Source organism: Tachypleus tridentatus, chromosome 13 (genome assembly GCF_004210375.1).
Source record: "Tachypleus tridentatus isolate NWPU-2018 chromosome 13, ASM421037v1, whole genome shotgun sequence".
NCBI classification, from domain to species: Eukaryota; Metazoa; Arthropoda; class Merostomata; order Xiphosura; family Limulidae; genus Tachypleus; species Tachypleus tridentatus.
The window spans coordinates 119,553,958-119,567,698 of NC_134837.1; the positions used below are offsets into that span (position 1 = coordinate 119,553,958).

At 30.5% G+C, this 13,741-nt stretch overlaps 2 protein-coding genes across 8 annotated transcripts in view; one reads left to right on the plus strand and one right to left on the minus strand.

Moving 5' to 3' along the window:
* LOC143236883 (techylectin-5B-like) overlaps window positions 1-13,741 on the plus strand; it is a 263,403-nt gene that overhangs the window by 157,972 nt on the left and 91,690 nt on the right. The window lies entirely within an intron of this gene.
* Window positions 1-13,741, minus strand: part of LOC143237873 (uncharacterized) — a 111,079-nt gene that overhangs the window by 15,706 nt on the left and 81,632 nt on the right. Inside the window, exon 1 of one of the 3 annotated variants that reach the window (XR_013020296.1) lies at window positions 5,607-5,923. The exons of 1 other annotated variant lie outside the window; for it this stretch is intronic. Coding sequence is in view for 1 of the 2 variants with exons in the window: in XM_076477569.1 (XP_076333684.1) it covers window positions 5,439-5,464 (26 nt within the window). In the remaining variant the exon portion in view is untranslated. Of the gene's footprint in view, window positions 1-5,438; window positions 5,924-13,741 lie in introns of those variants that run through there. One more of the 3 variants, XM_076477569.1, reaches the window with a different exon arrangement.

Here is a 13,741-nt window from a genome sequence, read left to right on the forward strand (position 1 = left end):
GGTAAAACATTGCAGGAAATCATAGTTTGCCCCAAAATTGAAAAATAAACTACAGCTGCTAAGAACAGATTGGCAGTCCGTGAGAAAAAAAGAGATGCTGGCACTCTCACCCAGTTGGGAAGTAAGATGCTCCACAAGATATCTAATATCCAGGGAAGATAAGAAGACTAAATAAGAACTATTATGCAACAAAGAAAGACAGGGTTCTATGAAATCAAGTAAATGGGTGACACATCACAAACCTGAAAAATTATGTCTAAACATATTTTTTAGGCTGAGCTGATTCTACAGATGGAGCATATGAAACACGGCACATCAAAATCTTAGTTAAACTAAACAGATTTAACATGTTCTTGGAGAAGTGAGGGAAGTTCAGGAGTACATGTTTGACCCATACAATATCTTGGCAAATAATCACAGATAATCCCAACCAGAACTGACCCAATGTGTCACCAACTAAAAAGTGTTTTGTAAGAGATTAACCTTGAAATTTGTGGGATATAATATATAGAACAAATTGTTTGATAGACAGATACAAATATGTGAGAGAATAAAACACATGAAAACAATAAAGATCGGATAGAGAATTTAAAGACATAAGCTGCATAATCAAAAATGTTTAATGCAAAAGACTGCTTTGGAAATATAAATATTTAAGTTATAATTAGGAACCATGCTAAAGAAAAATTTCAAACAACTTAATAAAACCCTGCTGAAAAAGAAATAGTTCAGTAGAACTGAATATTAATCATATGAGTTACAAAATGTGTGTCATTCTCATTGGTGGAAGGTTTTCATGTGGTAATTTGTATGAGAAACTCATTAGAATCAAGTATTTCCCACGGATGGGTGGTACGAGGCTTGTGATATGCGTAAAACATGTTTTGCATATAGGGGGCAGTACTAAATAAGAATAGTTAATCTTGCAAAAGGATATAATGCAATGTATGGAAGTAAGCCATTGCAATGAATAAAATATGTACATATTTGCAATTTGCAATAACTACGTCATGCTAATAAGATAAATAAATTGGAAGTTTTCAGTTTGGGTGAGTATATTCCTCATGCCTAGTAACATGTTTACAACTCTCTTTTTTTCTCTTTCACACAAGGAAGAAGCAAAATATTGACAAAGCTGGAAGTAATATGCAGAAATTGTCAAACCATCTTGTTTCTCATTTCAGTAGCTAGTATATGAAATTTAATTAACAACTGTTTGGAGATTCAGCAGAATAATAACCAATAACTCAGTTTCCCTTTATATAAAGGTATTTGAAGGAGAAAGAACAAATTGTGATGCAAAATTTACAAAATAATTAGCTTAATATCACATACTCACTCAACTGAAATTTAAATAAAAACAACTAATGAATATACAACAAAAATTAAACAAAATTCCAACATACAAACATCAAGTAACTAATGAATGAAGTGATAGAGTTAAAGTAAAATAATACCTGTTAAGTAATTTGTGTTATTTTCCAAAAATGAACTTTTTATCTCTACTATGTTACTACTGAGTACAAATTTACCTTTAAATCATGTTATCATTCTTTTGAAAAAAGCTCTTGAGGTACATGTTACTTTACCCTTGACTAATTTGTCTTATCATGGTATATTTCTCACAGGATCCCCCATTGAAACAATACTTAACTTTTTCATAATTTCCTCACGTCATTTTCATTCTCTTTGATGAAGTATTATAAAACAACAATTAGTACACCACACAAACTTGTGTTTGTCAACAAAGATTACTTGTAATATTTGCTGTATAGAATATTCAACACTGCACTATTAAATTTATGAAGAAAGTTAAATCTCTTACTTAGACAAAGGATCAATTTCTCATGTTTTTATTATAAATAAAATCTCTTGTATTATTCTTTGTTGTTGGTATAACATAAATCCATTTAATAACTATAAAAATTAAATAAGTATACACAAATAATCCTGACATTTGGTTAGTGCTCCAATCATCAACAAATAATTCTACAGATAATCAATGTAAGTGGGTTCAAATGAAAGTGTTTTGGTTTCTTTATGTTGTGTTATTTAATTGACTAAGGTATTCTCAATAGAAATACTACATTTGATGGTTTAAGTTAAAATATCGCTAATAATTCTTGAAAGAGTAATTGACATAACACAAAAACTATCGATACGAAAAAATACTGCATTGTAGAAGATAAGTTGCATAAAGATCTCTCTCCTTCAGGAAAACCTTGGTCGCATCTTTTATAGTCAGAACATCTGACAACAGAAAGCACATTGAAAGATGTTAAGTAATCAGATCTGTAATTTTCGTAAAATGGTGAATAAATCATGCCTCATACAGATACCAATAATATAGATACACTTGGCAAAATACATAGAACAAACAACTGAATTGAATCAATGTAAATATCCAGTAACTGTAAAAATTAACACAAAAGATCTGCTTCATTAATCACTTATTCCACATCATGTGTAAAGTGATATTACAGATGTCTGCACAAATATAAGGAGCTGATGTTTGGAGTAGCATGATTTGGTTAGTCTGAAACACATTACAGTTAACATTACTGCCATGCAACATGTAAAAAGTAGACATAACCTTGAGTGGTAGTGTTTCCCATCCACCGAGAATGAATAAAAATAATCTGGCTCATACCATACATGTTATAATAAAGTGCAGCAACAACCTGAATGACTACTAACAAGTACATACTGTTCTTAATAAAAAGTTCAAGAGGAACCCTTTTGAAAAATGAAAACATTTTCATCAAATATCACTTTGTACTACATTTAATTTGTATTAGCATTTAATGATGATTAGAGTTAACTGTTCCAGTTTCTAAAGATTTACACTTAGCAAAAACTACGTGACATTTTGACAATATGAGGTAGTTAATTGCTGTGGTGGGGAAGACAATAGTTTTGATAAAAGTTTATAAAAGCTTATCTTTACAATTCAGATAAATAACAAGAAATATAATTTTATTTCAATCAATGTTTCACTTTCACGGATTTACCAGAGTTAATATATACAATTATTTGATATTAGAATATTTGTTAAATTATAAAACTGCTTGTAATGTTCTATTTCTCAAGTCTGTCATAACATGTGTCTAACAATGTATAACTTATTATTTATGTTTCCTTATTGTATTAATATTATAGTTGGTTTAAAACTGTAGAAAATTATGTGTGGTGGTTGTTAATGAAAGAAAAGGAAATGTTGAAGATAGAACCACCACAAAGTTAACTACAGTATGTACACACTTTAAAATATGTACATTTGTTGTTACAATGTTTCAGGCAATGCCCTTTTTCATTTATCTCTTCCTAAATAATAAATTGGTAGACGAAAACACAAAATCAAATGCTGTTTGACAATATAATGAATAAATGTGCACAACAAAGCTTACTAAAATTTGTAACAATAGGAAGTTGTGTGTATATATATGTATGTAAACAGACACACACCACTCCCTGTATTCACACATATATATATGTAAACACACACAGCACTCCCTGTATTTACACGTATGTGAACACATTCACTGCTCCCTGTATTTATATATATGTAAACACACACACTGCTCCTTGTATTTATATATATGCATCGATAACTTTTTTAAAATTTCACTTCCCTTAGTCTTACTACAAACTACTATTTGAGATTTGTTGTAGCTTCAAAAATATAGGTAGGAAATTGGAGAACACATGGGTACAAGTGATCACTGTTGTATTAAGTTTGATATTTTTCCTGAATATTGAAATCAGAATATTTTGATTCCAAATTTTAAAAATCAAATTTTGAAGGAAAGCAACAAAAATTATCCATTGTGAATTGGGCAGCTGTGTTATGCTGAGACACAAAGCAAATATGGAAAATCTTTAAAGAAAAACTTTTCAGTATTCAAGGTAAATATTTTCCTTACATAAAGAACAGGGTAGCAGCAAGTAAACACAATGTTGGCTCATGAAGAGTATTGGAAATAAAATTAATGAGAAACAAAATAAATTGAAAATTAACTAATGTAACTTCTCTTATCAACAGGGGTGATGAAAATTGTTCCAGTACTTACAGACCCATTAGTCTTACATCAGTTGTAGATCACATTTTGGAGAGTCTGATAAAAAAAAAACACTTCAAAAAGTTATTTAACCAAGTTTAGAATTTTATCAGACAGCTAACATGGTTTCACTGATGGAAAATCTTGCCTTACAAAATCTTCTGACATTCTTTCAAAAGGTTACTATTTGTGTTGATGAGAGTAAGAGTAGATCAGGAAGAAAGGATTGTCACAAATGTAGTTCAACCAAACTAGATTAATGTCACAAATGAGGTACCTCAGGGTTCAAGTCTTAGGACCTTTGTTCTTTTTGATATGCATCCATGACACAGATGAAAGAATGGTCAATAAATAATTAAATTACATTAAGATATAGGGTGTTACTACCTGTGAAGATAATGCTGCTGATTTACAGAAAGATTTATATCATTCAGTGAATTGGGCAAATAAATGGCAGATGGGATTTAATTGTAATAAATGCAAAATAATGCTACTAGGTTATCATTATATGAATAATAACTTGAATGGGTTTAATCTAAACAATAGAGAAAAAGGGATCTTGATGTAATAGCTGATCAGTCTCAAAAGCTATCCAAGCATTGTGTTATTGCTGGTGGTAGAGCAAATAAAATTTTAGGTTATATCAACAGAGATTTTCAATATCAGTCTAAAGCAGTTATAATTTCATTGTATGATTCATTGGTTGTATCATATTTGAAGTACTGTGTTCAGTCTTGTATCCTTACCTTTGGAAGGGCTTTGAATTTTTAAATATAGTGTTATACAAAATGTAACCAGTATGTGGTGCAGAGGTTTTCCGTTGTCCATAGTTTACTGATTCATTCTGAAAGTTGAGGATGTTCGAAAGGAAATTTATAGCTTTCAGTTATCATAAACCAAGTAACTTTCATGTAAATGGTGAGTTAAAATGTTTTACTTTATGGTTGTCAAACTTTCTTGAAGATATGTGTGTAATCAAATGGACAGATGAACTGAAATAGAATCATATTGGAACCAACAAAACAAAAACAAAGTTAGGTGTTAGAATAGAACTTTTTGGAAGTTAGTTTTCCCAATACCATATTATTCTATGTTGTATGGTCTTATTTTCAATCTTAATACCATAGTGAAGCATGTAATACTAACAATAAAGCTGAGTTAGAAACTACATTATCAACAAAAGTTTTATTGTTGCATTAGAAACACATTAAATCTTCTGTAATTAGACTGCAGTTTGAAGCATTAGACATAATACATAACATATTGGAACAGTATGGAATCTGTTGGTCCATCCTGGCTCTTACATCCTCTGATTTAAACTATAAATATTAATGAATAAATTATTAAAAATCTTAAGGCCAATACTTATCATTCATATACTTATCAAGCTTTCTGTTAAACTCCATTAAATTTTCTGCTCCACAACATCCAAAGACAACCCACTCCAAAGGCTAATTATCTTGTAAGAAAAATAAAGTTATCTTAGTTGAAGGTGACTTCTACTCTGCCAGTGTTTATACTTGGGTACCTTAGTCTTACTATTCTCACTGTTAAGTATGAATAAAAATGATGCATCAACATTATCAATTCCTTTTACAATCTTAAACACTTCTATCATATCGCATCCCTCCTCTAATTCTTCTTTTTTTAAAAGAAGGCAGAATGAGAGATTTCAGCCACTCCTCATATGACAACTACTCCATCCCAGATATCTTTCTACCGTGTTTCTCCGATAATAAGACCTAGTGTGATTTTTGGGGATAGTTTTAATATAAGCCCTACCCTTAAAATAAGCCCTAGTTAAGAGTGGCTGGAAGAGGAAAGAAATAAAAAAAAATTAATTTATTAATTAGTTTAATAGTTAGTTAATTAGTTTGTTTAAGTATTAATCAGTTAGTTTAATAGTTTAATAATAGTTTATTTTAAATGGTTAGTTTAATAGTTTTACTTTGTAACTTCATTTTTTTAATATATGAAAATAAGACATCCCCCCGAAAATAAGCCCTAGTGTCATATTTTGGAGTGAAAATTAATATAAGCCCTGTCTTATTTTCGGAGAAACACGGTAGTAACCCAACTAGCAACGGCTAGAACAGATAGCCCTAGAGTACGTTCGTGCGAAATTCAAAAACAAACTGGCTTCTGCATAATAGGATAATGAAATGTTATGTTTCGTGAACAAACATTACTCGTTTTTCATGTTAATACATTTCATTAAAACAAATAAAATCATTTGTCTATTTTTAGAAATAATTTGTTTTGATTTTGAAGTCGAATCTTGAAAATAATGGAATTAAAAAGAGCGAAGAACGATAATTCTTGAAGAAATGGGATAAAATTTCATATAATATTTCATAGCCTCATTAATGTTATATGAGTATAAATATACTCCTCAAAAAAAGAAACGCAAAAGGCAAAATTTGAGACATATTGTTAACAAGTTTATTCCGGGTAGTCCTGTACAACATGTGTGTAACTTTGCACATTCACTGCTGAACATCCAAAGTCTGCAAAGGCGAAGTCCACGCTCACTAGTTGAAGCTTAACGTCACTCAAAGTCAATAACGAGTATGCCCCCCGTGAACAGACGTCGGTCCAACTCGTCCCAAAGATGTTCGATGAGGTTTAAATCTGGTGTTCTGGAGGGCCAGGGAAGAACGTTGATGTTGTGGTGTCTCAAGAAGACAGTGGTGAGTCGGGCTGTGTGAGGACGAGCGTTGTCATGTTGAAAAACGTCGTTGACGTTCAACATGATGGGCTGCACATGGGGCCTAAGAATCTCGTCGACGGTTGCGTACGGTCTGATCGAAAATGTTACGCAGCCCTGGTATGGTTGAGGCAGTAGACGTCGCAGTGGTGGTCCTATCCCGAAGGCGACGTAACCGGATGTAGCGATCTTGTGCGGGCGTGGTCACACGAGGTCTGCCAGATCGTGGACGGTCACGAGTTGGTGACGATTCCATAGCCTTGTGATGGTGCTTGGGTGGACATTTACAGCTCTGGCAACATCTGATCGAGATTCGCCTACTTTCAAGCGACCAATGGCGTTGTTGCGTTGTGCTTCAGTCAGGCTTGGCGTAACTGTATTGTGTGTCGGTGGCTTAACACTAAGCTATGGAAACCGAGAACCCGTCACTTTTATAGGGACTTTGCACATGTTGCACTTGCAGAACATACAGATCTCTCAAACAAATTTATTGGACACGCATGCGTTTTGGCGAAAAATCCGATGTTTTCCTCCGTTTTCAAAGTGCACAACTTTATTGTCATTCTGGTCTGACAATCAGTGCCTTAACACGTGTAACATCACATACTCTGAGCTTGTAACGTTATTACATATATTTTTCTTTAAAATAATAAAAATATCCCTTTTGCGTTTCTTTTTTTAAAGAGTAAATAAACGTATTCTTTATTTAACATGAAGTTGAAGAGAAACTTATTTCGTCAGTATGATAAACCATACACTTATATTTTATTCTCTTACCGATGTAGCACAAATTTCGAAAGAAAGATGAAAATTAATTTTATAAAAGATAATTACTTTCTAGAACTTTTGTTTCGTTTCTTTTAAAGAACATTTTTGTAATTATGAAAATACTATTAGCTAACGCATAACAGTAGACTTATGTCACGTGTGGCATTCATTGTTACATAATAAAGTTGGACAATTTAATACATGATGAATTACCAGGAGCAGACTAGTATATACCAAACTGTAATTGTTCACCTGCTATCCGTTATTAATAACATGCGACTGTTTTCCAAGATAGTATAAAGCAAATATACAATTCTACATATTTTTGTACCGTGAAATTAGATTACATGAGACAATTTTAAAGGACTTTGAATTAATTCAGAAGTTATATCAATCTAAATATATTACTTCACAGTTTAATATATACATATGACTGAAAGCAATTTTTCGAGATTAGATATAAGCTGGTCATAACAAAGAGGCAAATTAATTTTTAATTAACTAGTATCTCATTTTACCCTAGTTTCTGGGAATTTTAAACAGTAGCTTAAACTAAAGGGAAGGCTCTTTTGTAGCAAAGCGGTACATGTGCAATCCTGTATGCTAAGAACCGGGTTTCGATATCCGTGGTATGTACATCACAGATAGCCCATTGTAGAGCTATGGGCTTAGATAAAATCAAATTAATGGGAAGAAAAACAGTGATGTTCGATATATAAAATTCATCTTTCATACATTTTGAAATTAACGATAAAGGATCGGGTAAGTCTTTTATAGCCGACTATACGAAAGAACTTATATCACATTTCAGTGTAGCAAATATGAAGTTTTATAACTTTATTGTTACAGTTTTGTAAATAAAATGTAAATGTGACAACGACGCTTTCATAATTACATCCCCCCAGTGGCTCAGAGTTATGTCTGGGGACAGACAATGCTAAAAATCAGGTTTCGATACCCGTGGTAGGCAGAGCACAGACAGCCCTTTGTGTAGCTTTGTGCTTCATTCAAAACAACAACATAAATACATAGTGTAGGAAAAACATTATAATACCTATTACCAGATGTCTTGTTAACAGTTTATAATACTGGATTAAATAAAACAAAACCGAAGAAATTTAATATAGAAAAAGATCCTGCATAACATCGAAATACGATGTTTAATTTTAAGTAACAGGATTCTACTACGTAGAAAGTTAAAACCTACGAAGGAATAAGGTTCTCTCTAATGTTAGTATTTATCTAATGAGTTTTACGGGTAATTTATCTAACTAAAGTAATAAGTTTTGAAATTTGATACTGTAAGTAACTGTTGCACGTTTACAAATGACAATTCAGTTTTCTCTTCATAACTCGGCTTTATGATAACTGTACTTATATAGAAAAGAAAGGCATTACTGCTCTGATTAACAGTAAAGTGAAAACCTCACCATGTATCTCATTCTGGCACTAATAAACACGAAATCAGGAAAATGACAATTCTCAATTTTGAATTTATTATACACGATAATAGTGCAAAGAACAAAATACTAAATACATACAAAAATGTACAATGTACTAGGTAATTACAAAAATGATAAGATATGAAATAGGAGAAACAAGTAAATGTACATTATATAAAACTGAATAAATGAACATGAGAACTACAAATATAGAATTTGACAAAAAATAAATCCGTACATAAAAGAATAATATATACAGGTAATTAAATACAGGCAAGTAATTAAATCAACAAACAATTAAACAAACAAACAGCAAAAAAGAAATAAGAAAATTACAAATGATTAAACAGAATTTCAAAACGAAATGAAATACAAAGGTTAAAGAAAAATCATAAAACAAATATGATCTGGAATTTAATTACCTTAAAACAACCGTACAAATGAACATTAGACGTTTTATAGAATATGTACGATAAAGGGAGTAAATAGAACACCTTTATGAAAGTACAACATCTTAAAACATCTGTTTAAATAGCACAGTTATATCAAAAACTAAATTGAAAGAAATTGAATAAAACAGTTCAATGAAAGAACAGAGAACGACTTATAAAGGAGAGTTCTATCAAAAATTTACATCTGAAAAGATTAAATTGAACAGTTCTGTGAGATCCTACAGTTCAAATTCACCTAAAACAGTTCTGTGAAAGCACGACAACTTAATGCTTTAAAAAGTACATATTTAGGAAAGCACTAGACCAAAACTCTTTAAATAAAAAATTTCTATGAAAGAACCACACTTCAGCTGTTTATTTGGAACACATCTAAGAAGGAACTACACCTAAATAATTTAAAAAGAAGACTTCTATAAAAGTACTACATCTTAAACGATAAAATAGAACAGTTCTATAAAAAATTACATCTCAACAGTTTAAATGGAACTGTTCCATTAATCTTCTAAAGTTTATCTAAAATGGTTGTAAGGAAGTACCACATCTTGGTGGTTTAAATAGAACATTTTTATGAAAATACTACTCCTCAACAGTCTAAGACGAACATCCTATTAAAGAACCATATTTCTATCGATGTAATACACCTATACGGTTTCAATAGAAAACTTCTAAGAAGGTACAAAACCTCATCTGCTTATTTGAAATACTTCTATAAAATTCCTACAATACAATAGTTTAAAATGATTGGTTTTATAAAACTACTACATCAAATGATTTAGTTCTAAAAAGTACATCTTAACTGTTTAAATAGCACAGTTCCATCAAAAATCATATTTAAAGATATTCAAAAGAAAAAAATAATGAAGGAACACATAACGACATGTACAACATCTTGGTGGTTTAAATAGAACATTGTTATGAATGTACTACACCTCAACAGTTCTAATAGGGACCATTTTAAACGATTTAAAAAGAACTGATCCATGAAAAAATTACTATGGTTCTAAAGTGGTACAACAACTTAATGGTTTAAATAAATCATTTTTATGTAAGTACTATACCTTAACAGTCCAAACGGAGTTATTCCATAAAGATACCATATTTAACGCTTTAAATAGATTTAGGCTGTGAAGAAATTACATCTCAACAGTCTAAAGAGAGCAGTTCAATTAAAGAAATACACCTAGACGGTTTCAAAATGAAACTTCTTAGAAGGTACAAAACCTCATCTACTTATTTGAAATACTTCTATAAAATTACTACACCTGAATATTTTGAAAAAATTTGTTTAATAAAATTACCACTTCAAAAATCTTTAAATAGAAAAATCTAAGAAAGTACATCTTAAAAGTTTAAACAGCATATTTCTATCAAAAACCATATTTTAAGAAATTGAATAGAACAGATCAATAAAAGAACACATAACATTTTATAAAAGAGAGTTCTATCATAAATTTACATCTCAACAGTTTCAGTCAAACAGTTCTATACTTTCGTACAGATCAAATATTTACTTAGAACATTTCTGTGAAAGTACGACATCTCAACGGTTTAAGCAGAATATACATGGTAAAGCATAAAACCAAAACAGTTTAAATGGAAAAGTTCGTGAAAGTACTGCAGCTAAACACTAAATGGAATGGATATATCAAAGTATCATACCTAACGGTTTAAACAGATCTGGCTTACCAAAAAATTACACCTTTACACTCTAAAGAGAACAGTTGTATAAAAGTAATACACCTATGAAAATACCACACCACAGCTGCTTATTTGGAACACTTCTAATAACGTACCACACGTGAAAAGTATCAAAACAAACTTTCAAGAAAAGTACTACATCTTAGACAGTTAAATAGAACAAATCTATCAAAAAATTACATCTCAACAGTTGAAATAGAACAGTTCTATGAGTGTTCTAAAGTTCAGAAGTTTGTGGAGAATGGTTCTCAATAAGTACAACAACTTAATGGTTTAAATAAAACATTTTAATGAAACTTTTACACCTCAACAATCTAACAGGAGCAGTTCCATTAAGATACCATATTTAACATTTTAAATAGAACTGGCCTGTGAAGAAATTACATCTCAATCGTATAAAGAGAACAGTTCAATTAAAGAAATACACCTAACGGTTTCAAAATGAAACTTCTTAGAAGGTACAAAACCTCATCTGCTGATTTGAAAAAATTCTATGAAATTACTACACCTAAATATTTTCAAAAAATTTGTTCTATAAAACGAGAACATCAAAAATATTTAAATAGAAAGTTTTCAGAAAGTACGTATTAAGAGTTTAAATAGCACATTTTTATCGAAATCTATAATTAAAGAAATTCAACAGAATAGTTTAATAAAAGAACACATAACATTTTATATAGCAGAGTTCTCTTAAAGATTTACATCTCAAGAGTTTCAGTCGAACAGTTCTGTGTGTTTGTACAGTTCAAATATTCACCTAGAACATTTCTGTGAAAGTAAGACATCTTAACGATTTAAATAGAATATACATGGTAAAGCATAAAACCTAAACGCTTTAAATGGAAAAGTTCTGTGATAGTACTGCAGCTGAACATTCTAAATGGAACAGATCTATCAAAGTATCATACCTAAACGTTCACATAGAACTAGTTCACCTAAAAATTGCATCTCTACAGTCTAAAGAGAACAGTTCTATAAAAGTAATACACCTGTGAAAATACCACACCACAGCTGTTTATGTAGAACACTTCTAAGAAAGTACTACACCTGAATAGTATAAAAACAAGACTTCAAGAAAAATACTACATCTTAAACAGTCAAATAGAACAGATCTATCAAAAAATTACATCTCAACAGTTTAAATAGAACAGTTGTTCTAAAGTTCAAAAGTTTGTTTAGAACGATTATAAAAAAATTACATAACTTATTGGTTTAAATAATACATTTTTTATGAAACTATTACACCTCAACAGTCTAACAGGAGCAATTACATAAAAATACCATATTTAACGCTTTAAATAGAATTGGCCTGTGAAGAAATTACATCTCAAGAGTCTAAATAGAACAGTTCCATAAAGGAAATACACCTAGACGGTTTCAAAATGAAACTTCTTAGAAGGTACAAAACCTCATCTACATATTTGAAATACTTCTATAAAACAACTACATCTGAATATTTTGAAGAAATTGGTATAATAAAACCACAACATCAAACATATTTAAATAGAAAAATCTAAGAAAGTACATCTTAAAAGTTTAAACAGCATATTTCTATCAAAAACCATATTTTAAGAAATTGAACAGAACAGTTCAATAAAAGAACACATAACCTTTTAGAAAAGAATGCTCTATAAAAATTTACATCTCAAGAGTTTGAGTCAAACAGTTCTATGCGTTCGTACAGATAAAATATTTACTCAGAACATTTCTGTGAAAGTACAACATCTCAACGGTTTAAGCAAAATATACATGGTAAAGCATAAAACCAAAACAGTTTAAATGGAAAAGTTCGTGAAAGTACTACAGCTAAACACTCTGAATGGAATGGATATATCAAAGTATCATGCCTAACGGTTTAAACAGATCTGGCTTACCAAAAAATTACACCTTTACACTCTAAAGAGAACAGTTGTATAAAAGTAATACACCTATGAAAATACCACACCACAGCTGCTTATTTGGAACACTTCTAATAACGTACCACACGTGAAAAGTATAAAAAACAAACTTTCAAGAAAAGTACTACATCTTAAACAGTCAAATGGAACAGATCTATCAAAAAATTACATCTCAACAGTTTAAAGAGAACAGTTCTATGAGTGTTCTAAAGTTCAGAAGTTTGTGGAGAACGGTTCTCAATAAGTACAACAACTTAATGGTTTAAATAAAACATTTTAATGAAACTTTTACACCTCAACAATCTAACAGGAGCAGTTCCATTAAGATACCATATTTAACATTTTAAATAGAACTGGCCTGTGAAGAAATTACATCTCAATCGTATAAAGAGAACAGTTCAATTAAAGAAATACACCTAACGGTTTCAAAATGAAACTTCTTAGAAGGTACAAAACCTCATCTGCTGATTTGAAAAAATTCTATGAAATTACTACACCTAAATATTTTCAAAAAATTTGTTCTATAAAACGAGAACATCAAAAATATTTAAATAGAAAGTTTTAAGAAAGTACGTATTAAGAGTTTAAATAGCACATTTGTATCGAAATCTATAATTAATGAAATTCAACAAAATAGTTCAATAAAAGAACACATAACATTTTATATAGGAGAGTTCTCTCAAAGATTTACATCTCAAGAGTTTCAGTCGAACAGTTC